The 27,279-nt window shown below is 44.5% G+C and overlaps 1 protein-coding gene across 5 annotated transcripts in view; it reads left to right on the forward strand.

Moving 5' to 3' along the window:
* The first annotated feature begins 20,274 nt into the window (after nt 1-20,274).
* Nucleotides 20,275-27,279, forward strand: part of SEPTIN11 (septin 11) — a 139,651-nt gene continuing 132,646 nt past the window's right edge. For all 5 annotated transcript variants that reach the window (XM_087962743.1, XM_087962745.1, XM_087962744.1 and 2 more), the window contains exon 1: nt 20,275-20,424. In XM_087962743.1, coding sequence (XP_087818869.1) covers nt 20,398-20,424 — 27 coding nt within the window. In that variant the 5' untranslated portion in view covers nt 20,275-20,397. The remainder of the gene's footprint in view (nt 20,425-27,279) is intronic.

A 27,279-nucleotide genomic window follows, 5' to 3' on the forward strand; every position in this document is an offset into this window, starting at 1 on the left:
GGGCAGCCCTGCGGGCCAGATCTAAGCACCCCGTGGGCCGGCCCCGGGCCTTGAGTTTGACACTCCTGGTATAGGGTCTCCTGCTTGAGTAGGGGGTTGACTGGAAGACCTCCAAGGTCCCTTTCAACTCTGTTGTTCTGTTCTGTTCACACAGGTTCACCTTATTGCAACCTGGTTGCGTTTCCACATTCCAGACATTCTGGAAATTGCTTGCTTGCATTCTCCCTTCCCCCAAAAATGTGGCATTGCAGAGTCGAATCAGGAAGTGTGCTTGAGAACACAACTTCAGCTCTGCAAGGCCTTGCTGAAGTTGGCAGAACAGATCAAATCAAATTGTAGGTCTCGGTTTATTGGCATTTACAGGACTGAAATCCTGGACAGGATTTAATGAAGTCCACAACCCTGCAGCTTAGAACATCCCAGTTTGAACCTGTGTGCTCTGATTATTACTTTCTAAAAATCATAGAAATCACAAGGACAAGCATTGATTGGTTGGATTGGGAACACACTTTGAAAGTGAAAAGGAACAGAGCCTTGTTGGTAAATATTTGCAATGAAGCCACCATCAAAGACTCTGCTAAACAGACTCTGCTAAATATCTCCTGTAGTCAAGAGAAGGGTGGTATTTCCTGCAAGCCTCTGGCAGCTGATAACTCTAAACTGGCTTAGAGAAGATTAAGAAGGACAGGCATAAATGGGTTTCCCAGCAGCCTGAAGGCTATCTCCATAACTCAAAGAGATAAGTGGTTCACTTTAATCAATCAATCAATCAATCAATCAATCAGAATAGAGCTGGAAGGGACCTTGGAGGTCTTCTAGTCCAACCCCTTCCTCAAGCAGGAGACCCTGCCTATACCATTTCAGACAAATGGCTGTCCCATCTCTTCTTAAAAACCTCCAGTGAAGAAGCACCCAGAACTTCTGAAGGCGAGCCATTCCTATGATTACTAATTGTTCTAAATGTTAGGAAGTTACACTTTAATTCCGGGTTGCTTGTCCTTGATTAGTTTCAATCCATTGTTTCTTGTCTTGCCTGCTGGTGCTTTAAAAAATAATTGGACCTGCTATCATGTCCCCCCTAGTCCTTCTTTTCTCTAGACTAGCCATACCCAGTTCCTGCAATCATTATATGTTTTAGTCTCCAGGCTTTTAGTCATTTCCCCCTAAATGCCATCACTCTGCTAAACAAATAATTCCCTCAACACTGTCCAACTATTTACAAAGTCTGCACTACTATTACTGTTAATCTTCTCATCCCTCCTTATCACCCATCCCCTCCCACTTGTGACTGTATGACTGTAACTTAGTCGCTTGTATCCCTTACGATTTATATTGACTGTTTCCTAGTATGATTTGATTGCTGATTGTACCCTATGATTATCATTAAGTGTTGCACCTTATGATTCTTGACTCTTGGAATGTATCTTTTCTTTTTATGTACTCTGAGAGCTTTTGCACCAAGACAAATTCCTTGTGTGTCCAATCACACTTGGCCAATAAAAATTCTATCCTATCCTATCCTATCCTATCCTATCCTATCCTATCCTATCCTATCCTATTCCATTCCATTCTATATTCTATTCCATTCTATATTCTGTTCTGTTCTGTTCTATTCTATTCTATTCTATTCTATTCTATTCTAGTTGCTCTTCTCTGTACTTTTTCCAAAGTTGCAACATTTTTTTCTGTAATGTGGTGTAATGTGATGTGGTGACCAAAACTGGATGCTGTATTCCAGGTGTTTCTTGGGGTTTTATAAAGCATTACTAATACTTGACATGATTTTGATTCTGTGCCTCTGTTTATACAATTAAGGACTGTATTAGGTTTCTTGGCTACTTGGCCAAAAAAATTATAATTTGATCATCACTACAGATCTGGGTTGCAAAAATGCAAATGACTATTAGAGCAGTGGCCCCCAACCTTTTTTGTACCACAGCCCGGTACCGGCATCACAAAATGATCCACAGACCGGTACCGGCATCAGCACGCATGACCAAGGCAAGGCGAGCCGAGCGACCGGCCAGCCAGCAGTCCCCCGCTTCTCCCCGCCACCTTCAACTCCTCCTTTGTACCTTCTCGCGATCGATGGGCTTTTCGGGCTCTTTCTTTTTTTTCTCTTTCTGACTCCACCGCCATCGGGACGGCTCTTCGTTCGAAGCCGCCCCCCCTCTTCGACGAAACTAAGGCGCGAGGATTCCTTCAGCACCCAAACGCCGCTTTCCATCCAACCGACGACCGACGAGCTCACCCGGAAGCACTTTCTCAAGCACCGTCGAAACAAGATGGCGGCGCCCAAGCAAAGTAGGTGGCCCAGTACAAAATGATCCACGGACCGGTACCGGTCCGGGGCCCGGTGGTTGGGGACCACTGTATTAGAGGGCAGGAAACAGATTAAAAAGAACTCTTTACTGCCATCTGGGGGATAGCTGCATTTGTGCAGCCCAAATCTGGTAGATCCATTTAAAAAGAGAAAAATCACAAACAGCTATTCAAAGAAGCTTTGTTGCCATGCTGCATTATGTCATCACAAGGTCATCTCTATATTTTGGAGTGGGAAGAAGATGATACAATATTTACAATAAAAATGCATAATTCAAATTGCCTGTCCTTGAGACTGAGTGAATGTGTGACCTTTAGAACAACAGATGGTTATATTGTGTGGTGCGCATGTACATACACTGGATGGAATTTAAGTCATTATTAATGGATTTGAAAGAGAAGGCGTTTTGTTTGAGAATTGGAGATTTCTTAGTGGAAATCTTTCTTAGTGGAAGCATCAATTTTAAGGATTTAACCACAGTGGAGATGATGGAGCCAGTAGGCGATGGACTGGATCTAGATAAGATAGTCCAGTGATATTGCTCCATTTTATGACTTCTCTTCCCATGGTTAGTAAGTGAATTGAGATGCGGTGCTTGAATCTAGAATTAGACCAAAGTTATCATTGCACAATGTTTTTAAAGGCAGAGAACCCTGTGAGCTCTGAACCAATGCTTAATAAAGGTCATAGAAATAAAAGAAAAATGTAAATGATCTTGAATGGGGATGGGAATATTATTTTTTCCTTGTCATTTTAACCTACATGGTGTGTGCTGTTATTGGCCTGCTCAGCCATGTAGCCGGATCAGTTTCCATTGCATGAATGGACATGTACAGTATCAGAGGTTACCTCATCACAGGCTGAAACCTGATCTGGAAGAATCACTGTATAGTCAGGTAGATTTATGGTTCATATTTGTGATGGTTGCAGTTTCCCAGGGTCACGTGATTCCCCTTTTTGCGGCCTTCTGACAAGCACAAAGTCTGTTGAGATTCTCAGTCCTCCAGGTCATGGTTGTCCCACAGGTGCTTTTTTCAGGAGGCAACTGGACTTTCTGGTGTTGTTTTTCTTTTGAAGACGTTTTGCTTCTCATCCAAGAAACTTCTTCAGTGCTGAGCTGAAGAAGCTTCTTGGATGAGAAGCAAAACATCTTCAAAAGATAAAAGAAGAAAGTCCAATTGCCTCCTGAAAAAGCAATGAGCTGGTGGGGATGAGGAATAGAACTCCTTAGCATCAGAGCATGTTAATAATAATAATAATAATAATAATAATAATAATAATAATAATAATAATAATAATAATAATAATAATAATAATAATAATAATAATATACGAAATACTAATGCTCTGATGGCCATTTCGAAAAATCCTTTCTTGGTGAGCACCTAGAAGCCAAGAGGAACATACGTGCCAAATTTCAAGTTTGTGGGCTTTACGGTTCTGGAGATTTTGTGATGATGTGTGAGTGGTATTTCACTTTTATATACATATACATTGCTTCTTTCCTAAATTAGTTTCCATCCATGGCTTCTTGTCCTGCCTTCAGGTGCTTTGGAGAATATTTTGACCCTTTCATCTTTGTGGCAGCCCCTCAAATACTGGAATTACTGTTAGTCTTTCTTTTCTCTAGACTAGCTTGAGGCAGCATTAAACACTCCCTAATTACTGGCAAGGCAACTTAAAAAAACAGGACGCCTTTGTTTGTCTGGATCATTGAATGAAGTATGAAGACTTTCCTGATCTCTCTTCCCACCGTTGTTTGCTGACTGAAGAGCCTTTGAGAACCATAAAATTAGCAGCCTATACTTTATGCCAGAGGTCTCCAAATTTGGCAACTAGAGGTTACTTAGAAATGGTATAGGATCTCCCGCTTGGGTGGCGGGGGGGTTGGACAAGATGACCTATAAGGTCCCTTCCAACTCTGATGATCTGTTATCTGTTTTCTTTAAGCACTGAGCCATCACACCCCCTTCGTTTGGAAAGGAGACCTCTAGAAAATATCAGGCTGTGGATAGATTGGAAAATTTGGGGGAGAAACAGTCCTGGAAAATGGCAATTGTTGCGTTGTGGGAACAAAGACTCGAGACCCAGTTGATCTTTTATTCTCTTTATTCTCTTTAGAACCTGACCGTCGGCGAAACCACAGCAGCCTTTTTTATAGCGGGCTGCTCGCGGCTCGTGGCCAATGACGGCTCTTCAAATTTCCCGCCGTCCAGACTGACCTATCCAAGGTGAGTATGCAAATATATAACAACAATAATAGACGTCTTCATAATGGTGAAGTCCCAAAAGTGCTTTTTCAAGATGCAACTGGACTCTCTTGTTCTTCTTTGAAGACATTTAGCTTCTCATCCAAGAAGCTTCTTCAGCTCTGACCGGATTAGTGGGGAATGGAAGGATTTATATTCCTTGCAGACAGCTGGCCATTTGCCGAAAGGGCACCTGTAATCTGCCATTTTTCTGGAAATCCGTTCATATTCCTGCACTATTTGAGAGTGTTTATCTTAAATTGCACAGCTAAAATGTCTATGGAGATTCTTAGTCATCCAAGTCATGATTATCCCAAAGATGCTTTTTCAAGAGGCAACTGGACTTTCTGGTTTTTCTTAGAAGACATTTCAAGAAGCTTCTTGAGTTCTATCTGAACCAACGTCTTCAAGAAAAAACAAAGTCCAGTTGTCTTTTGAAAAAACACCTTTGAGACAACCATGACCTGGATGACTGAGAATCTCCATAGACATTGTGGTGAAGCTTTCCATAAAGTCAGTAGGAGTTCAGTTTTCCTTGAAGGAGACTTTAGTTTAATCTGCATGAAATGCCTAAAGGACCTTTTAAGGTGGAACAGGTTTACCTGGCTGCCACGCAGAAGTGATTTTCATATCTTAAATTACTTTTTAAGTGCATGCATAAGGTCAATATTAATTTCAACTGCCCCCTCTTGCAGCTTCACTCTGCAACCTAATTGCATTTCTGATTGTTTCTTAATGCACATAAATAGGAATCATTCATTTAGTCCAGGTAACAAAATGGAGATAATATGTTTTTCCACATTTCATAGCAAGCATTTTTTTTTCCATCTCATATAGTTGTTTTTTTTTTCTTTTGAACTTTCTTCCAGGTTTATGTCTATAAGAGATTCATCCGGGTCATGGTTGGCCCTGCAATTCTGCATTCTAACCACTGCGCCACCACAGATCTTGAATCTTCTTTAACAGATTAACAGAGTTGGAAGGGATCTTTTAGGCCATCTAGTCCAACCCCCCACCCACCCACCCAAGCAGCAGACCCTACACCATTTCTGACAGATGGCAGTCCAGTCTCTTCTTGAAAGCCTCCAGTGATGAAGCTCCCACAACTTCTGAGGGCAACTTCTGTTCCATTGGTTGATTGTTCTCACTATCAGAAAGTTTCTCCTTATTTCTAGGTTGAATCTCTCCTTGATCAGTTTCTATCCATTATTCCTTGTCTGACTTCGGGTGCCTGGGAAAATAGCTTGACCCCTTCATCCTCTCTGTGGCAGCCCCTCAAATATTGGAAGACTGCTATCATGTCTCCCCTGGTCCTTCTCTTCACTAGACCAGCCATGTCCAGTTCTTGCAACTGTTCATCGTAAGTTTTAGCCTCCAGTCCTCTAATCATCCTGGTTGCTCTTCTCTACACTCTTTCTAGAGTCTCAACATCTTTTTTATAGTGTGGTGAACCAAAACTGGATGCAGTACTCTAGGTGTGGTCTCACTAAGGCTCTATAGATGCTGAGCTTGTCAGCTGGAAAGTCGATAACCCAGGTTTGAGATCCGAGTGCTGTGCCAAGGAATGAGCTCCTGTCTCTTGCTCCAGCTCCTGTCCATCCAGCCGTTTAAAAGCATGCTAATAGATAAATTAGGAAAATTATAAATTAGGAAAGGGGTGAGCAGACCTCACCCCTTTCCTAAGTCTGTAGGGGGCATGCATAAGTGCACCAACATGCCTACCGTCCCTGTCCTATTGTTTCTTTTATTTTTCTTGTATGTACCCATGTATTCATAACTATGTTTTTACTTATACCTATTATCTTGTAAGCAATTGACAAACCAAATAAATCAATAAAATAAATAAAAATAAATAAATAGGTACCACTTTGACAGGAAGGTAACAGCGTTCCATGCATCTTTTGGCATATAGTCTTGCTGGCTATATGACCATGGGAATTGTCTTTGGACAATGCTCGCTCCCTTGGCTAAGAAATGGAGATGAGCACTGCGCCCTAGAATCAGACACAACTGGACAAGGAAACCTAAGTTTACATGACTTTTTACCTTTTCAAATATTCTACAGCAGGGTGTCCAACCTTGGCAACTTTAAGAGTTGTGGACTTCAACTCCCAGAATTCCTCAGCCAGCTTTGCTGGCTGGGAGTTGAAGTCCACACCGGTGGTTGGGGACCCCTGCTTTACATGACTTTTTACCTTTTCAAATATTCTACAGGCTTAGTTTCCAACACTATGGAAGGTCAACCAAGTGCTTCCATCTGCTGGGCTATTTCTTAGGTTACAGATAATCCTCACTTTATGAGCTTAATCCAGCACAAAATTATGGTTGTTAGGTCGGGCTAGTTATTAAACAGTTCGTCCTGTGACTGAACCAAGTTTATGGTTTCTTTTTTGTGTGTGTGTGTACTGCTTGTTAAATGAACCCATTTTCTGCAAATGACATTTTTGGCCTGGAAATCAGAAGCAAGCCAGGTTTTTGTTGTGAATCACAGTCACGTGACCATGGGGTGCTGCAAACCACCATTTATGGTTATGGACATGATAGTTAGTATCCCAGTATATGTGAGGTTGCCCCCCAAAAAGAGAGGAGTCGATTTATTTTCCAAAGCACCGGAGGGCAGGACAAGAAACAATGGATGGAAATGAATCAAGGAGAGAAACAACCTGGAATTAAGGAGGAATTTCCAAACAGAGAGACAGTTCACCAGTGGAACGGCTTTGCCTCCGGAATGTGGTGTGCTTTATCACTGGGAGTTTATAAGAAGAGACTGGACTGTCTTGAATGGTATAGGGTCTGTTGTTTGAGCAGGGAGCTGGACTAGATGACCTCCAAAGTCCCTTCCAGCTCTATTCTGATGCTGGCCGGTTGCAAAGCATCCAAAATGCAGTCAGGTGACCATGGGTGGCAGCCAATGGTATTTTGAATTTGAATTTCGGGGGCCCATCATAACTTCAAATGGTCCCTAAGTGAGCCGTCTATCTGTCATCATCCTCTTTTAAGGACCCCATAATCCCTTGTGAGGTGGAGTCTAGGCAACTGAAAAGAACTAGCTGAGTGTTTTACTGGCCGGATGCCCTTCCTGTTGCCAGTGTGGAGTTTCGTTCAGCAAATAAATTCTCATCGTGCCCAGAGAGAGAAATCTCTGCCTTTACCTATCTCCTGATTGTGAGGCGAGCGTTCCACCTCTAGGCCACCGTACCACTCTAAGTGAGCAGTCTATCTGTATGTTAGGTCTATGCAATCTATGCAATCATTGCAGCTGAAGCTTCCGCTTTTCCCTCCTTCAATCGTGTCTATGCATTCTGAGAAAATGAATGTAAAAATGCACATAGTGCTCATACCAGAATAGATAACATAATATAATTGTCAAAAATGCACATAACCCTTTCTGCAGACAAATGACACCATAAAGAAAAGTTAAAAGTGTATCATTTCAGATTTAGAAGAAACTATCAAGATCTTGAGGGTTTAAGTGGTCGTCTCATTCATCATTCCTGTCCATATAAGAGAACTGGAAAAAAAGGAGATAAATCTGGAAGCCCATAGCTGGCAACACAAGTTGTGCAGTTGTGGTTTATGGGTGGAAGTTCAGCTTGAAGCATATAAACGATGGACTGTTGGCACAAGATTACCAAGGTGGATTTTTAAAATGGCATGGCAATTTCAATTAGGTGGGCTTTTAAATGAATTTAAGGAGACGCAGGAAGAACGGTGGAGGGTTAAAGTCAGTGGATCCATCTTCCCATGCTTTTATGGAACAGTGTAAACATACATAAGCCTCACATGAGTCTTGATCCAATTGTAAATCCAAGGCCGCTTGGGAATTCTTGCAAGCTTGGCATCCAGGCTAACCAGCCATCACTAGACACATAGAGGTAGACCACTTTTACGCACCATTAAAAAGAGACCATAAAAAAGCCAAGGAGGAAACTAAAAGACCAGTAAACATCCTCTCCTGTAGCTTGCACACAGATAAGCAGGGATTAACACCAGACAAACAATCAAGGAGGAAACCACATCCTCACCAAAACTCGCAGGGCAGGGTACCACAAACAGGGAGCAAACCCCACATTTACTAGCACTGATGATGTTATCTAGTTGGGTAATGAAATGCACGCAAAACAACCCAGCTCAGAGAATACCAAGGATTCCACAGGGCAAATGTGATTTAATACATATAAATGAGATGTGGTAAGATACAGCAAGATGATACTTATGATTGGAATATAACAACAGAAATTGTTCAGGTGATGTCCTATTGAAATGGTTCATTTGAAACAATTAAAATTTTTCACACTTATGACTGTTGCAGCATCCTCATGGTCATGTGATTTACATTCAGATGCTTGACAACTCACTCGCATTTATGACGGTGTGCAGTGTCCCCAGGGTCATGTGATCCCCTTTTGTGACCCTCTGACAAGCAAAGTCAATGAGGAAACCAGATTTACTTAACAACCGTGTTACTAATTTAACTGCTTCAGTGATTCGCTTAATGAACACAGCCGAGAAAAGTCATAAAATGGGACAAAATTCATTTAACAAATTTCTCATTTAGCATCAGAAATTTTGGCGTCAGTTGTGGTCATTAAGTAGAAGACTAATAGCTGTACTAGTTTATTCCATGCTGTCTCTACAAGAATCTGAACTACTAACAGTCAAGGCAAATTTAGCGGTAGATAAGGGTCAACAGAATTCAAGGAGGGCCGGCCTTAGATCTCTTGGGTGCGAAGCAGGGGTGCGAAGCTCCTGGTTCGCACCACTTCAAGCGAACCGGATGTTAATTTTATATCTGGTTCACTGAACTGGTAGTTCTGAGGACTGGCTGGCCACGCCCACTCTGCCCCTCCAACCCTGCCCCACCCCTCCCTCCCAGGAGTCTCCACATGGCCCATTTTGGATCCCAGGTAAGTGCAGAGCCTGCATGGAGGCTCCGGGAGGGTGAAAAATGGACCTCTGGAGCCTGGGGGGGGGCATTTTCGCCCTCCTGGAGGCTTGAGGAAAGTCCAGGAAGGGTGAAAAATGGGCAATCCTGGGTAGAGAACCGGTTGCTAAATTTTTTGAAGCCCATCCCTGGTGCGAAGGGACTCCAGACTGATGACATGCTTGACCCCGAGTTCACCCTGGTCATTTTGTATAGCAACAATCCTCAAATGTTCCGGCTTTGCGGACTGGCAGAAGAAGGAATGGTTCTGCATGAGTGGTGGGTGGGTGAGAGTTAGGAATGTAAGTCACCTAACAGCTATTTGGGTTGGAAATATATAAACCAAGATAGACATTTTAATACTGTCTCTTTAAGGGAATGCTAAAAGTGTAATTGATTGGGTGTGGTTCCGCAAATGGCCATAAGATGGAGCCAAAAACCTGGGCTGTTTTAGTCTCAGAAGAAGTCTCTGTGTGTGAGTGAGTCTCTGTTTCCTTCTGTTGGAGAGTTTTGCAGTTCCTCCTACATGACTGCTACTGATCTTTGATGTAAGTCTGTTACTGAACTGTTTTTGATACTGGACTTTGTTACTGGAGTTATCCCTGGACTGAACACTGACTGCTTTACCAGTGAATGACTTGGACTGTGTGGACTTTACTTAAACGTTTACTGAAAGTAAAAACCTACATTAACTGTACAGTGTATCTGTGTGCTGTGTGTGTATTATTCAAACACTTCTCTCACTACGTCACCCTGTATGCGCTCATTCTCCTAACGGGGAATTACCTCAACAGTGAGCGTGCACACATAGATCCATTTGTGCAATCGGTGGGCACACATGTCCGCCTTTTGCACAAATGGAGCTGTGTGCTTGTGTTCACCCGCCTACTGCTTCCGCGGCCCAGTTCTGAACGGGCTGCAGCTAGCCTGGGGACTCCTGTTCTACTGGAAATTCTGTCCCAGTTTTGGTTGTAAGTCAAGGACTACCTGTACTGGAAGACTTCCCTGTCGCCTATGATCCCCAGCTGTCCCTTGTGAATGCCACAGTATTCTGACAATGTTCTCTAACATTCTCGGAACGTCTTTCCCATTGTCTCTTTGGCAAGGCAGCAAGTGAAAGGGAAAGGGATAACGTGTAAGTGACCGCTCTCTCTTCAGAAGGGATGGCTTGCTTATTGGTTAAATCCAGAGAGAAGGCTGCCAATTAAGAGAGATTTGAATGTGTACTTTCCCTTCTGTCAGCCTTCAAGATCTCTTCTACATTTTTTTTCTACGTCTTTTCTACTGCTACGCATCTTTCTCACTATTCTCCCCTGTTCTTAAGTTTCTATTTCCTTACCTAGCTTTTTCTTTCCTTTGCGCAGCTGTGAAATGTTATCAAAATATGTCAAGGTCAACGGACAGAGGCCTCATCACCACCTGAAGATGCCCACATGATCATATTCAGAACTTTTAATTGGAAGAGTCTTTCTTGGATTTTGAATGGAGCACAGACTGACACCTTCTCTGCCGCTGAGCACTGCGAAATTGGCTGTTTGCCAAGCAAATCCTGTCTTTTCCCCACCACTCCTGGTTTAATCGCACGTAAATGTAGCCAATCAGTTTGGAAGTTTAGTTCCCCCTACCAGAGACAGAAAGACAGACAGACAGACAGACAGACAGACAGACAGACAGACAGACACAATCACCAAGCGGAGAAAAGAGAAATCCTTTACCGCATCAGAGGAAGATAGAACAGCATCATTTTTGCTTTAAGTGGTCCTGATGCTACTGACAGAAGAGGGGGCCGGGAAATCTAGCTAATATCACTTTTGCAGGACGTCCCAAAGGTTTTCCAAAAGTCAACTGGCCTTCGTTGTTTTGTTTTTTTCCTTGAAAATCTTTCGCTTCTCATTCAAGAAGCTTCTTCAGTTCTGATGAAAGGATTTACCATATTTTTTGCTCCATAAGACACACCTGACCATAAGACGCACTCTGGTTTTTGGCCTCTGGGTGTCCCAATTTGGCCTCCAAGAACCCCATTTTTGGCCTCCGTGGAGGCCAATAATGGGATGTGCGGAAACCAAAAGCAGCCCAAAAAACAGGGCACATAGAGGCCAAAAACGGGCCGCGCAGAGGCCAAAATCATGCAGAGGCCAAAAATGGCCGAATGGTCAGGACTGGTGGGTGGGCGGGGCTTTAGCAATATTCATTCCATAAGATGCACAGACATTTCCATCCACTTTTTCGGGGGAGAAAAGTCTGTCTTATAGTGCAAAAAATACAGTATATTCTTTGCAGTCATCTGATTATCAGCACTCTGATGGTCTGGCTGGCCTGCTGGGGAATTCTGGGAATTGAAGTCCACAGATTTTAAGAGGCCCAAGGCCGAGTAAAGCTGCACTAGCCTTTCTTAAACAGCATTCTTTAAAATGCTGTTCCTTTAAATAAAATAAAATTCTTTAATACAACCTTGCTCTCATTTGAAGAGGCAGGTTGGGAAATATTTAATGGTTATTTACCTTACGTAAGACACCCCTGATGATTTATAAAAATAGGAAATGGCACAAGTGTTGAAAAATGTTAGGAGGCAGTGTGGCATCGCTTTGTTTTGATAGGGATTGCATAATGCAGCCATGTGGCTTTTGCTGTAATTACAGTTACATAATAAGTGTGCAAAAAAAAAAAAAAAAAGATGAGAATCTTACCAGGCTGAGATATCGAAAGCAGATGTAGGAAGAGAAAATGTTGAGATGTTGGAAGATGTATGTTTGAAGATGTATGTTTGAAAATGTAGGAAGAGAAAAACGTGTTGCGGTCCATCTTCCATGCCCTCCACCCCTTAATTAAAATTTTAAATTCAAAAATTGGCTCTTCTGCTGGAAGATTGCATTGATAATTGTAATATTATAGGGAGCTTGGATTTTAAAAAAAAATACTACCGGTTCTGTGGGTGTGGCTTGGTGGGTGTAGTGTGGCTTGGTGGCCATGGCAGGGGGAGGATACTGCAAAATCCCCATTCCCTCCCCACTCCTGGGGGAAGGATACTGTAAAACAATGGTAGCAACCAGTGGGCTGCAAGAAAATTTTGGTGGTCCACAGAGAAATGTCACCCCCCCCCCAAAGCAATTAATCCAGGATGCGTGGGAACACAAGGCTATGCCGCCCACGTGGCCCATGGGAACACAAGGCTTGTGTCACTTGCATTGCGAACAACATGAGGTAGTGAGGGGAGGGGGGAAGGGGGGAACTTGCCCCACATGCCTCGCCTGGCCACGGGGCGGCTTCTTTCCGCTTCTTTCTTCTGCTGCTTTTGGCTGCACGCAAGGAAAGCAGCAAAAGTTGTTCTTTCTCTCCCTTAAACTTTCCCAGAAATGAGTCCTTGGGACCCTGCAAGGCCTCCTGCTCCAAGAGGCTGCGCCGGTGCGACAAATCTCACAAAGACTCATTTCTGGTGGAATTTGGGGGAGAGAAAGAAAGACTGCTGCTGCTTTCCTTGCATGAAGCCAAAAGTCTCTCTCTCTCTCTCCCTGAGAACGGAGCTGGAGATGGTATCCTGCGATCCCAAATAAAGACTGACCGATCGGTAGGAAAATGGGGTGGGGAATTTTCCTGCAGCCTTTTTTTCGGATTTTCCCAGAGTCTCTGGTCTGCAGGATTTAAAATTATGAGTTTGGTGGTCCCTGAGGTCCAAAAGGTTGGTGACCCCTGCTGTAAAATACCCACTCCCTCCCCACTCCACTAACCTGCTTTCCAGCTCCGTTCTCCTGTGCAGGGCAACAAAAGAAGACCCAGCTGATCAGCTGGAACTTGGGAAATTTGCCCCATTTTATGATCTTTCTGGCCACATTTGTTGAGCGAATCACTGCAGCTCTTAAGTTAGTAATGCAGTTAAGTAAATCTGACTAAGCCCATGGGTGTGTTCTTAGCAATTTTAAGAGATGTGTACTTTTGACTCCCAGGGTTCCTCAGCCAGCACGTCCACACATCATAAAGTTGGAGAAATTGAGGAACATTGGTATAAGTCAGTGTCAGAAGTCTCTATTTCTTTCTCCAGCTTGAATGCATAACTGGCAGGTGTCTACAGAGATTCTCAGTCATTCAGGTCATGGTTGTGCTTTTTTCAAGAGGCAACTTGACTTTCTGGTTTTGCTTCTTATCCAAGAAGCTTCTTCAACTCCGGTGGATGTTTTCCATATATATGGAAATCTATAGTACTTGTTGTTTTGAACAAACTGTAGTTTATGTACAGACTACTTACCGTGCTTGGCTTAAAGATCAGCTTAAGTCGTAAAACAAGCTGATAAGGATTGGCAATAGCTTGAGCAGTAGTTTGGACTATAGAACCGGGGTCACCGACCTTTTGGACCTCAGGAACCACTAAATTGGTAATTTTAAATCCTGCGGACCACTAATATGATCTGCCTAATGACTGGCTGGGTGGGCATGGCTAGGTGGTCATGTGATGGGGTGGGCATGGCCAACTTGGTGTCACTCACATTGAGGGGCACCTCACCGGTCTCTACTCGCCCCTCCCCTCCCAGCCACTCCTCCCCTCCCCGCCCAGGCTCCTTAGGGCCCCAACAGGAAGCAGTTGTTGGAGCTAAGCAGCCACCATGAGAAAGAGTTGGCAAACCAGCCGGCTCAGTTCAAATTGGATCTGACCGAGAAGGAGGCTCAGCAGAAGCACCTCACTGAGGACTACGAGCATAGACTTTCCAAGCAGAGAGAAGACCTGCGGGAGTGCAAGGCCAGGTACTGGTGCCTGGAGAGTCAGCAGGCTGAGATAGTCAGCCAGTTCCAGGCCATGATGCAGTGCCACTGGAACAAGGCCCTCCGGCTCTTCGCCACCAGCGGCCCTTCCCTCCAGCCTTCACCCAAAGCCCCCCACCAGGAGGCTGAAGCAGACCCCAAGTTTTGCCCCCCCTCCGACCTACACAAAAAGACCCCAAAGGAACCGACTCTCTGCAGCAACACAAATGTTCATTGCACTTATCCAGCCCAGGGGCCGTCGTTTGAGGATCCCTAATTTAGTGCAATATTAAAAATGCAAATAATTTTTCTGCTGACCACCAAAATTTTCTCACAGACCACTAGTGGTCCATGGACCACCAGTTGGTGACGGCTGGATTTAGAAGATCTCCGAGGTCCCTTTCAACTCTGTTATTGTGTATTTTGTCTTCAAAACTCCTCTTTCCTTTTGAAAGGCATGTTTTAAAAGCAAACTGTTTTTCCTCAAAGCAAAATTGTCTGGCTGGTTTTTCAGCAAAATGTTACAATCCCAGAAGGATACTGAAAGCAATTGGATGAATACTCTGAATCCGGAAAAGAGATGGATACAAACAAGAACTGAAACAATCCCACACACAAAACACAGGCCAGGATTTCTTATACTGTAGCTCTAGAGAAAATACAAAGTAATGAAAAACATTCCCTTGGTTGACCAATAGGGGGCTTCAGGGTACCAATGATCTCCACCAGAACATTCTGGTTGGTCCTCAAAAACAAAAAATTGTGAAAATTGCCAGATGCTAGCAAAAAACAACCACTTTTCTAGTGCTCTGCCCTGGGCCCTTTCTTCATTTGCACCCAAGTATGGTATAAACACACCCTAGCAAGATCTCTCCCTTTTGTCAGGTCCCCAGAGCTTTTATTTCTATTAAGTGTTGTATCTTATGGTTCTTGAGTCTTGACGAATGTATCTTTTCTTTTATGTATGCTGAGAATATTTGCACTAAGACAAATTCCTTGTGTGTCCAATCACACTTGGCCAATAAAGAATTTCTATTCTATTCTATTCTATTCTATTCTGTTCTGTTCTGTTCTGTTCCGTTCCATTCCATATCATCTATTCTATTCTATTCTGTTCTGTTCTGTTCTGTTCCGTTCCGTTCCATTCCATATCATCTATTCTATTCTGTTCTGTTCTGTTCCGTTCCGTTCCATTCCATTCCAAAAATTTTTACTACTGGTTCTGCAGGTGTGGCTTGGTGGGTGTGGCTTAGTGGGCGTGGCAGGGGAAGGATACTGTAAGCTCCCTATTCCCTCCCCACCCCACTAACCTGCTTTCCAGCTCCATTGTCCTGTGCAGGGCAACCACAGAAGACCCAGCCGATCAACTGGGACTCGGGAGGCAGAGAAGAGATGGGGTTGGCGGGGCCAGTCAGAGGTGGGATATGCTGGTTCTCCGAACTACTCAAAATTTCCGCTACTGGTTCTCCAGAACTGGTCAGAACTTTCTGAATGCACTTCTGTACCCAACCATCCTTTATGTTTTGGCTTTCAATCCCCTGTATAAACCTATTTCCTCCTTTCTTTAATAAGGTCCAAGGACAGCCTCATGGTTTCCCAGTTCTGTTAAGACTTCGTCACCCATGAATTCTCAGAAGGAAATCAGGAAATCTGTATGACAGAGGAATTAAAGTTGGGAACAACCAATTTGAAAACAATCTAGTTTCCCACAGACTTAAAGATGGATGGAAGGCACATCCGTTCAGCAGCAGGTTAGAGTCCTTAATGACAGTAGCTACAAGGAGGAGCCCTCCTAGAAGAAGTGGCCATATCCTGAGTCGCATGGCATTCCTCTCTAATTAGATGACAGTATCTGGCATTAGCCACACCTTGGTGACAAATTAAGTACACCCAATGGAAGTATGGCAGACTTGTTCTACAGATTTTTCTTCTGCCCTCTTTTTAAAGTCTTTTGAAACAAGGAAGCATAGTATTAATGATAAATATAGGGTGGATTCATCACATTAAAAGAAAAATAGCCGGCGATTCAAGAATTGGTGACATTCCAGATACGATCCTCCAATTCCTCAATTTAATCAAACTGAACAATTGTTGGAATGTTTCTTTCTCCCCATCCCTTGCTTATTCCCAAGAGAGAAAGTTGCTTAAAATTATCTCGTTTTGGCTTTAGACAATTGCCTAGTTACATTTCATAAACATACACGTCATTCTCATACAAATGATCGTAGTTCCCTTTTTATATTGATGGGAAAATGAACGCAAAAAAAGCTCTGAGTTTGGAGGGGGTTTTTTGCCATTGATTTATCACATTTATTTATTTACTCATTGGCATTTAACTCTGTAAGCTTCTCATTACTTGAAACCTGGTCAAATATGGGTAATCCTTGATTTACAACCATTGGTTTAGTAACCGTTCAGTTACAACAGCACCGAAGAATGTGACATGTGACCATTTTTCATACTTAATGACCATTGCAGCATTCCCCATGATCACATGATCAAAATTTAAACTTGTCTTTAAAAATCAATAAAATTGTTTTCAAAAAAAAAAAAAATTCAAACTTGGCCACTTCACATTTATAATGGTTGCAGGGTCCCGGGGGGTCATGTGATCCCCTTTTACGACCTTCTGACAAGCAAAGTCAATGGGGGATCCCAGATTCACTTAACAACCACGTGACTAGCCTTCACGAGTGCAGCGATTCACTTAGTGATGGTGGCAATAAAGGTCGTAAAAAGGGGGCAAAGTTCACTTAACCACCATCTTGCTTAGCAACTGAAATTTTGGGCTCAGTTGTGGTTCGTAAGTCAAGGACAACCAGTACAAAAAAAGATTTGGCTCCTCTGGATTTAAAAAAAAAACTTGTTTCATTTTTAAAAAGCCTACCATAATTAGCATTTTTTAAAATGCAAGTCTGCTTTGTTCCTTATTTTCACAAAACCCCTGTTGCCAAAGATTGGAGAATTGCCACTGAATTTGTCTGTGTGTGTGTGTCTCCAGGAAAGAATGAAAATAAGATCGTGGGATGCACAAACCCAAACACTTATTTTCCCTCCCCTGTGACAGGGGGAATCCAGCTTTTTATAACTTAGGGCAGGAAATGCAAATCAGGAACTTGTCCCAGTTCAGTCCATCATAGTTAAAATAAATAAATAAATAAATAAATAATAGGTGGCTTAGGGCAATGGGTGAATCAGGAGTGGGTTTCTACCGGTTTTGTCCACCTCTGTAGAACCGGTTGCTCCGAAGAGCAGCAGGCATAGAACCGGTTCACCGCGGCTCTTACCTGACTTTTATTTCCTGCTTTTTCAACCGCAGGTTGCTTTGCGCGGCACAGCTGCGGGTTGAAAAAAGCAGGAAAAAAAAGACTGCACACCAACCACTGCACACTTGCACACAGCACTGCTCAACTGTCTGGGCAGCTCAGCAGGTCGTAAATTGCACTCACACGCGACGCAGAGTAAATTGCATGCGTGCTTGACACAGAGCAAAAAAACCCGGTAGTTATACCAGTCGGAACCCATCCCTGGTGTGAATCCATTCCATGTGGCATCCTCTCCACCTTGCACGACTGCTGTGAAGACCTTCACAGGCAGGCAAATGGGCCTTGCCTTAGAGCAGTGGTGGCTAACCTTTTTCGGCTCCTGTGCCGATAATTGCGTGCGCTCGTGTACCAGCACCCAGAAGGCAATGCGTGCTGGGGGCCCCCCCATGCCTCCTGTGCATGCATGTGACCCCCCCTTGCACACTGCGCATCTGCACGCATAATTCCCCCCTCGCGCGCCGTGCATCTTTGCGCAGGCGTGCGTGACTCCTTCCTCGCGCGCCAAACATCTGCCCGTGCGATTCCCACCCTTGTGCACCATGTCTTTGCAGATGCATGCGCAACTCCCTCCTCGTGCGCAGCGCATCTGCGCATGTGCACGCATTTCCCGTGTACAGCACATCTGCGCATGCACGCACGTTTCCCCCTCGCACACAGCACGTCTGCACATGCGTGTGCAATCCCCACACGTAGCGTGTCCCTGCACATGCACGCACATCTCCCACACACACACACCCTCCACCCTGTGCATACACACCAGATACCCGACAATCAGCTGTTGGGCGGCGGCATGCGCATGCGCAGTGGGGCTCTTCCGGGCAACCTCTCGCATGCCAGGGGAATGGCTCTATGTGCCACTTCTGGCACGCGTGGCATAGGTCCGCCAATACGGCTCTAGAGCTTCCATGGAGCTTCCGTGGTCAGCAGCAGTCTTATCAGCTGCAGGAGGCCAAATTAGAGGAAGAAGCGAACGAGTGTTGAGTTCGCATTCTGATTCTCAAGCTGCCCCTTTTGTGACTGACTCAGCTTTGGGATGCGATCCAACAGCGAGTCTTTCTTTTCCTGTTCCAGACAAGGAATAATGGATGGAAGCGGATCAAGGAGAGATTCAACCTGGAAATAAGGAGGAATTTTCTGACCGTGAGAACAATTTAACCAATGGAACGGAAGTTGCCTTTGGAAGTTGTGGGAACTTCATCATTGGAAGCTTTCAAGAAGAGATTGGATAGAAATGGTGTAAGGTCCCCTGCTTGGGCAGAGGGTTGGACTAGATGACCTACAAGGTCCCTTCCAACTCTTGTTATTCTGTTACAGGTCATCCTCGACTCACAGCAGTTCATTTAGTGGCCGATGCTACAACAGCACTGAAAAAAGTGACTTGTGACCGTTTTTCACACTTACGACCGTTGCAGCATCCCCATGGTCACATGATCAAAATTCAAATGCTCAACCCACTAACTCGTATTTAGGGTGGCTGCAACATCATGTGACCCCCTTTTGCGACCTTCAGTGGGAAAGCCAGATTTCACTTAACCAGCCGGTTACTAACTTAACAACTTCAGCAATTTGTTTAACAGCTATGGCAAGAACGGTCCTAAAATGGGGCAAAGTCCGCTTAACAACTGTCTTGCTTAGCGACAAACATTTTGGCCTCCATTGCAGTCGTAAGTCAAGGACTTACCTGTATGCTGGCCAAAAAGCTGGGCAGCTTTCTAGCTGCCTCCTTGCCTGGCTGTCTTGCTTAGCGACAGACATTTTGGCCTCCATTGCGGTCATAAGTCAAGGACTACCTGTATGCTGGCAAAGAAGCTGGGCTGCTTTCTAGCTGCCTCCTTGCCTGGATCAAGGGGCGCCCCGTCTCACTTAGTAACATTTTGGCCTCCATTGCGATCGTAAGTCAAGGACTACATGTATGCTGGCAAAGAGGTTGGGCTGCTTTCTAGCTGCCTCCTTGCCTGGATCAAGGGGCGCCCCGTCTCACTTAGTAACATTTTGGCCTCCATTGCGGTCGTAAGTCAAGGATTGAATGTATGCTGGGCAAAGAAGCTGGGCAGCTTTCTAGCTGCTTCCTTGCCTGGCCGTCTCGCTTAGCGACAGACATTTTGGCCTCCACTGCGGTCGTAAGTCAAGGACTACCACCTGTATGTTGGCAAAGGAGCCGGGCTGCTTCCTTGCCTGGAGCAAGGGGCGCCCCTGGCTGTCGCTGCCCACCCGGGAAGTGCCAGATGTGTGTGTGTGCGTGGGGGGGAGACTCGCAGGCCAACCCCCCCCCCCCACACGCCTTTCCTCTCCCGAATTAGGAGAGAAGAAACCCCCCTCCGCACCCCCACCCTCCCGGGGACCCGGACTCGCGCAAGAAAAGCCCGGCGCGGAGGGGTGCGCGGCGCGCAAAATCCCGGCCCGGCGAAGCGCTGCTTTCGGGGCTCCGAGCGCGCAACGTCTGCCGCCTGAGCCCGCGGTTGGGCGACTGACAGCTCGCCCGCCCGCCCGCCCGCCGCCGGCGGGGCTGAGAAAGCAAAGGGCGGAGGGGAGGAGAGGAGAGGAGGGAGGGGAGTCCTTCGACCCCCGCCTCTCCTTCTTCGCTCGCCTCCCCCGCCCCGCCTCTCTCTCCTCCTCCCCCCCACTCCCCCGAATGGTCGCTTCCAGCCGGGTGGCCATGTTCCCGCTTATAGAGTCGCGAGCGAGCGCGGGCGAAAGTCGAGCGGGGGGAGGAGGAGGAGGAGGGTGGGGGAGCCAGAAGGAGTGGCCGCGCCGGGCGGAGGCGAAGGGCGGCGGAAGGCGAGGCAGCGTGAGAGGAGACGCCGGACAGAGCCTCCTTTGCGCCCGCAGACCCCAGCGCGAAGCATGGCCGTGGCGGTGGGCAGACCCGCGGTGAGTCCGGCGGGGAGGACGGGAGGGAAGCCAGGGGCCCGCTCTGGAGCTGAGTCGGCCCGGCCTGAACACGTGTCCGCCGCCGGGTGCCGTCTGCCAGGCGGCCGGGCTGCTGCGTTAAGAGGAGATGCCGGCGGGAGGGCGCGAAAAGCTTCGCCCGGGAGGGCGGAGGAGGGTCGGTGGGGAGCTCGCGGTTCTCCGGGGGCCCCTTTCGGAGCCCGGGGCCGGGCAGCGAAGGAGCTTTTCCTTCCTTCCCGCCTCTCGCTTCTCCGTCCAGAAGCCCAAGCCATTGGGCGAAGCTGCTGGAGTTGGAGCCTTGGGCCTCTTCAGACGTTACGGGAAACACGTGGGTTTCAGCTCGATGGGGTGGTGGGGAAGGACTGGGCCGTGCTAATTGTTGTGTATTGTATTTAAAAAGCCTGGCGGGTTTAAAACAGCCAAGCGCTTTGCTATTGGAAGGTATTCCAGGGTTTGTTATTTGGGGCGGGGGTGGTTTTGCAGTGGCGGGGAACAAGGATGGGGGCGAAAAGCAGCGCGCGTTTCTCGGGGTTTTAGACACGTGTTTGTGTTACAGTGGCAATCCTAATGATAATAGAAGCCCCCATCACTACACACACCTCACTCACTCCTCACTCACTCCTCACTCACGCACACAATCCTGCAATGGGTTTTTGCAAATGGGCTGGGCACCCCTCCGATAAGGTTGTGAATTAACAGAGCTTTTTTTCTACACGTGTGAATGCATCTTTGGGCTTTTGCAGTGAGCTGGGCATCCCTCTGATATGATTGTGAATTAACAGAGCTTTTTCTACACATGCGAATGCATTTGGGGGCTTTTGCAATGAGCTGAACATCCCTCTGATACTACTATGAATTAAAAGCTGTGTGAATGTATCTTTGTAGCTGCCATTTGGGATCTGTCTAGTGCTGTTGAACCCAGAAAAGCTTCTGCCAACTACCTTTCCCCAACCTGCTGCCCTAAAGGTCCATGGGAGGAGAACCTTTCAAAATATATTTATTTGTGAAATTTATTTACCGCCCGTCTGGTATCCAATGACTCTTCCCAGCGGTTTTTCCACCCGCCCGTCATCTGCAACCTTTTTTCCCTGCCAACCTCCTCCTTTTCCTCCCTCCCCCCATTCCCTTCATTTTCTCCTAGCTCTTCTTTTGGGGGAAAATTAAGTTCAAGCACAGTTCTAAATTCCCAAAGATGAATTAAGCGAGCTGTCAAGCCAGAAATCCCTAGCCTAATTCTTTCCGCAGTTATCCTGATGGAGGATTTTTTTTTTGGCAGTTCAGTCTCTCCCATCCTTTATGTGTCTCATCTGTCCTGAGGAAAGGAACAATATGGATGAAAGTTTTTATAAGTCTAAAAATGTGGGCCGCTCTGATAAGTTCATAATCATAATTGAACAGGGCAGACGGCTTTCTTTCGCGGATTCTGACCTAGTCGTCCAACTTACAGGCTTTTCCTCTCAACCCTACATTTCTGGACTGATTTCATCTCCTTGGTATTTAGACAAGGAAGTAGAAAACTCTCTGGAGATTCAGCAGAGTTGATACTACAAGGGCAAAATCTGGTTCAAGAACAGACGGTACATCTGTGGTTTTCAAAGCATTACTTTATAGGGAAATTGTAAAACCTTTCTTCCAAACAACTTCAGAAAGTTGTTGGAGAATGTATAGAGAAATGAATATATTGTGATTTGATGGCCTCTTATTGTGTTTTGAATAAAGGCAAAATGGAACACCCGTAGTGGTTGGAGGTCTGCCTTTCAAGAATGAATTCTTAGAAGCGTTTCAAATGCATTCTGTTCTAAAAACAGTAATGTAAGTCAATATTATAGACCCGCAAGATTAATTTAATCTCTTTTTTCTATCACTGCCCCTCCCAAATTTCATGCAACAGTTAGCCAAAGAGTTCTGGTGTACTCTGGGACTGGAGGGAGATCTGTATTTTGTGGGGGAGGAGACTGTAAAATAAGCCCAAGAGGAAGAACTGTAACCCCCCCCCAAGCCCCTTGCCCTTGGAATTAGCATTTCAGTTGTGTGTTCTTCTCTATGTGTGGAGCTCAGAAAAGTGAAGACCAGAATATGAAGTTAATGACTCAGTTCATTTAGCTGATTTCTATATTTTTCAGAAAATTTTCTAGCTGGTGAAAAGCTTTATTTGCTGGATTCCACAGTTGTGATGGATATGCACACACACACAAAAATCAAAATGTTAATGCGTACATTAATTTGTCATAGCAAAATCAGATCTTGCTTCTGTAGTATTGCAAAGGCTGTTGACATGCCAAAGAACAAAGAGGCATTATAAATGTTAATTAGCATTGGTGAAATTGTTAAATAGAGATTAAAAGTGAGCCATTTTGGTCTAGTCTAGGGGATAAGGCAGCAGGCTAGAAAGAGGAAAATCCTGAGTTCAAGTCCCACCTTAGCTATGAAAGCAAGCTGGGTGACTTTGGGCCAATCAACAGGACACTGAGAGTTCTAGTCCCGCCTTAGGCATGAAAGCCAACTGAATGACTTTGGGCCAATCAACAGGACACTGAGAGTTCTAGTCCCGCCTTAGGTATGAAAGCCAACTGAATGACTTTGGGCCAATCAACAGGACACTGAGAGTTCTAGTCCCGCCTTAGGCATGAAAGCCAACTGAATGACTTTGGGCCAATCAACAGGACACAGAGTTCTAGTCCCGCCTTAGGCATGAAAGCCAACTGAATGACTTTGGGCCAATCAACAGGACACTGAGAGTTCTAGTCCCGCCTTAGGCATGAAAGCCAACTGAATGACTTTGGGCCAATCAACAGGACACTGAGAGTTCTAGTCCTGCCTTAGGCATGAAAGCCAACTGAATGACTTTGGGCCAATCAACAGGACACTGAGAGTTCTAGTCCCGCCTTAGGCATGAAAGCCAACTGAGTGACTTTGGGCCAATCAACAGGACACAGAGAGTTCTAGTCCCGCCTTAGGCATGAAAGCCAACTGAATGACTTTGGGCCAATCAACAGGACACTGAGAGTTCTAGTCCCGCCTTAGGCATGAAAGCCAACTGAATGACTTTGGGCCAATCAACAGGACACTGAGAGTTCTAGTCCCGCCTTTGACGTGAAAGCCAGTTGGGTGAATTTGAACCAGTCCCACTTCACAGGGTTGTTGTTGAGGGGAAAATAGGAAGAAGAAAACGTGTTCACTACTTTGAGTTATTTGTAAAAATAATAAAGGTGGGATACAAATAAACAAAAATTTTAAAAGATTAGAGGGTGTTCGTGTGTGTATATGTTTCCAAAGGCAGCTTCACTCTTTTCCCTCTTGCTTTCTCATTTTTCATGCCTTTTGAAATATACTAACAAATTAGTAATTTACAATAGCAAATTAATTATTATTTAATACTATTAATTATTTAATACTAGTAAGTATAAATTAGTTTGTTTTTTTTAAGACAATGCGGGGATCTTGTGACCCATCAGCCTAATATGAAGATTCTTACTAAAAAGGAGAGAAAAATAAGCTTTTTGTTATGTCTGTCATGTATGGAGATGTTGGTGAAAGTAAATTCTAAACATATGAAGGTAATCTTACATCCTCGGGAGGAAGGAGGGGGAAAAAAAGATTTGATTGACTCTTCCTGCTTTTTTAAAAAATGTGCATGCCTGTAAAACAGATGTTCTACTTGAGCAGATGACTTTACTGTGGCTCCTTTCAGATTGTGGAAAAATAGATCTCTGTTCAAGACGAAGTCTGGCCTTATCTGGTTTCTTTGGCATTTATAATGCAGTGTTTAGCTGTAATAGACTCACGGGTGATCTATTTGGCAGTTGCAATTTCCCTTTTAGCCGACATTGTGGATTTGATGGTAGGAAGGAGATTGTTCAGCCTAAATCAGTTTGCAAACTTCAAAGGTTGTACCATAAAAAGATCTCTGAGTTTTGTCCATCTTTTGCAAAAAGAGAGGGGGTAAAATGCAGGTAGTCCTCGCCTTACAACAGTTCGAAGTTACAACGACATTAAAAAAAAGTGACTTATGACCATTTTGCACACTTACAGCCATTACAGCATTTCCATGGCCACATGATCAAAATTCAGGTGTTTGGCAACTGACTCCTATTTATGACGGTTGCAATGTCCCTTTTGCGACCTTCTGACAAGCAAAGTCAACAGGGAAACCAGATTCACTTAATAACCATGCTACTAATTGAACAACTGCAGTGATTCACTTAACAACTGTGGCGAGAAAGGTCGTAAAATGGGACAAATTTTGCTTAACAAATGTCTTGCTCCGCAACAAAAATTTTAGGCTCAACTGTGATTGTAAGTCAAGGACTACCTCTATAGCCATTACACTTAAATTCACATTTCCCCAACTATTTTTTTTAAAATTATATTTATTGAAATGAATAATAACAATGCTGTGGCTAGAATTTGAATACTAGTGCAGATTTATGGCTTGGAATAATCTGCTTTGAAAAGTCCCACTGGGAAGGCTACATAAAAAGGAAACTAGAGCCCAGTAGGTGGTTGGGATAATTTCTAAAAAGGACAGAAATATTCTCTAGGTCAGAGTGGGCAACTTTCTGGCAACAGGCAACCACATTGTTTATATTACATTTTTTGCATAGCTGAGGGTCACAGCGGGCCTTTGTGATTTTGTGTGCCAAGAGAAGAAAAATTTAAACCAGATGTGGCTGTAAACGGTAATCTAAGACAGGGGTCGCCAACCTTGTCAACTTTAAGCCTGGAGGACTTCAACTCCCAGAATTCCCCAGCCAGCAAAGCCAAGGTTGGAGACCCCTGATCTAAGATGTGTTTGGCTTAGTGTGTTATGTAAATGCAGACATTGTCACTAAAAATCACCCTGAATCCTTTAGTATCTAGGAATCCTAGTTAATGGTTTAGCGTCACATGTAAACTTATGAACACACAAACTAGAGTAGCAAATACAGGTAAAGCCTTCAACTTACAGCAGTTAGTTTAATGACCATTCAAAGTTACAATGGCACTGGAAATAGTGAGTTATGACCATTTTTCACACTTACGACATTTGAAGCATTACTGTGGTCACATGATGCTTTGGCAACTGACTCATATTTATGACGGTTGCAGTGTCCCGGAGTTTTGTGATAATCTTGTAACCTCCTGGCAAGGAGATTCAATGGGGAATCCTGATTCACTTAAAAACAACGTCACAGAATTTAAGAACTGCAGTGATTCACTTAACAACTGTGGCAAGAACAGTCGTAACATGGGGCAAAACTCACTGAACAAATGTCTCACTTAGCTACAGAAATTTTGGGCTCAATTGTCATAAGTCGAGGAGTACCTGTATATCATCAAAGAAGTACGGTATAATTTATTATTTATTCATTCTTGGAAATCGCTCATCTGGAATTCAGAACCACCTATAAAGCATGCTTCGTTTTTAAAACTTGTATTTCAATGTTCTTCGTTCTCCCTCCCTTCCTTCTTATCCTTCCCTTTCTAAACTTCCTTCCTTTCCTAATTTTTCTCCCTCTCTTTCTCTTATCTTATCCCTCTCTTCCTGACCTTCCTTCCTTCTTATCCTTCCCTTTCTGACCTCCCTCCTTCCTTTCCTAACCTTGCTCCCTCCCTCTCTTACCTCTCTCTTCCTAACCTTTCTTCCTCCCTCCCTCCCTTATCTGTGATATATTTTATAGATGGCCCTTTATACTTGTATGACATTTAATTGCAAGGATGATTGGTTCCATCTTCTTGCTGTATGTTTTGGTGAACCCATTGTTATGCTCTTTGACCAGGATAACTGGTTTAATCGTTAAAACACTGCTGTTAATCTGTAGAAAGGTTCTCCCCCCCCACACACACACAAATTGTAGTTTGTGAGTAGGAGGCAGGACGCAAAATCTAGGAGAAATCTGCGATCTGTTCAGTTTGACTAACTCCACCCCAATACTGGTGTTGAGTCATACGCTTTATCAGGCAAATATGATGTTACATTAAGAGCCCCCTTCAGAAGTAGCTAGCAGAAACATTATAAACAAACCATACTGTTGCATGACAATGTTTCCTTTACTTACTTTTATAAAGTAACTTTACCCTAATGTATTACATTTTTCTTCAGTGGAAGCAGAATTGTTACTGTGTGGTTTCAGTTTGCAACAATGACCCAGCTGTGAATTTTATTTTTATCCTTAAGCTTCTGATACTTCAAACCAAGATCCACTACGTTAACCACTTCCTGCAGAATTGTCCTTCTTTCTCTTCAGACCTTTCGCTTGGCCTTTATCTCCCACGACCGTTTTTTTTTTTTTCTGTTTCAGTTCCTTTCCCTGTGTTTATTTTTCAATCAAGCAAACATTTAAAAATGTAAAAGCAAAAGCAAACATTTAAAAATATGCCTTGGATATACAGGTAGTCCTCGACTTAACAACAGTTCATTTAGTGACCGTTCAAAGTGGCAGTGTTCCCGAAAAGTGAGACTTTATGACCGATTTTCCAACTGTTGCAGCATCCCCATGATAGCAATAGCACTTAGATTTATATACCGCTTTAGAGTGCTTTTACAGCCCTCCCTAAGCAATTTACAGAGTCAGCCTATTGCCCCCAACAATCTGGGTCCTCATTTTACTGACCTCGGAAGGATGGAAGGCTGAGTCAACCTTGAGCCATCCAGGATCGAACTGCTGGCAGTGGGCAGAGTCAGTCTGCAATATTGCATTTTAACCACTGTGCTGCTATGGCTTGCTTCCTTCCTTCCTTCCTTCCTTCCTTCCTTCCTTCCTTCCTGCCTTCCTTCTCATTTCCATTCCTTCTTTCTCATCTTCGTTCTCACCTTCCTTCCTTCCTTCCTTCCTTCCTTCCTTCCTTCCTTCCTTA

Source organism: Notechis scutatus, chromosome 4, assembly GCF_049901735.1.
Source record: "Notechis scutatus isolate UNSWTSFEM ecotype Mainland chromosome 4, rNotScu1.2, whole genome shotgun sequence".
Classification (NCBI taxonomy): Eukaryota; Metazoa; Chordata; class Lepidosauria; order Squamata; family Elapidae; genus Notechis; species Notechis scutatus.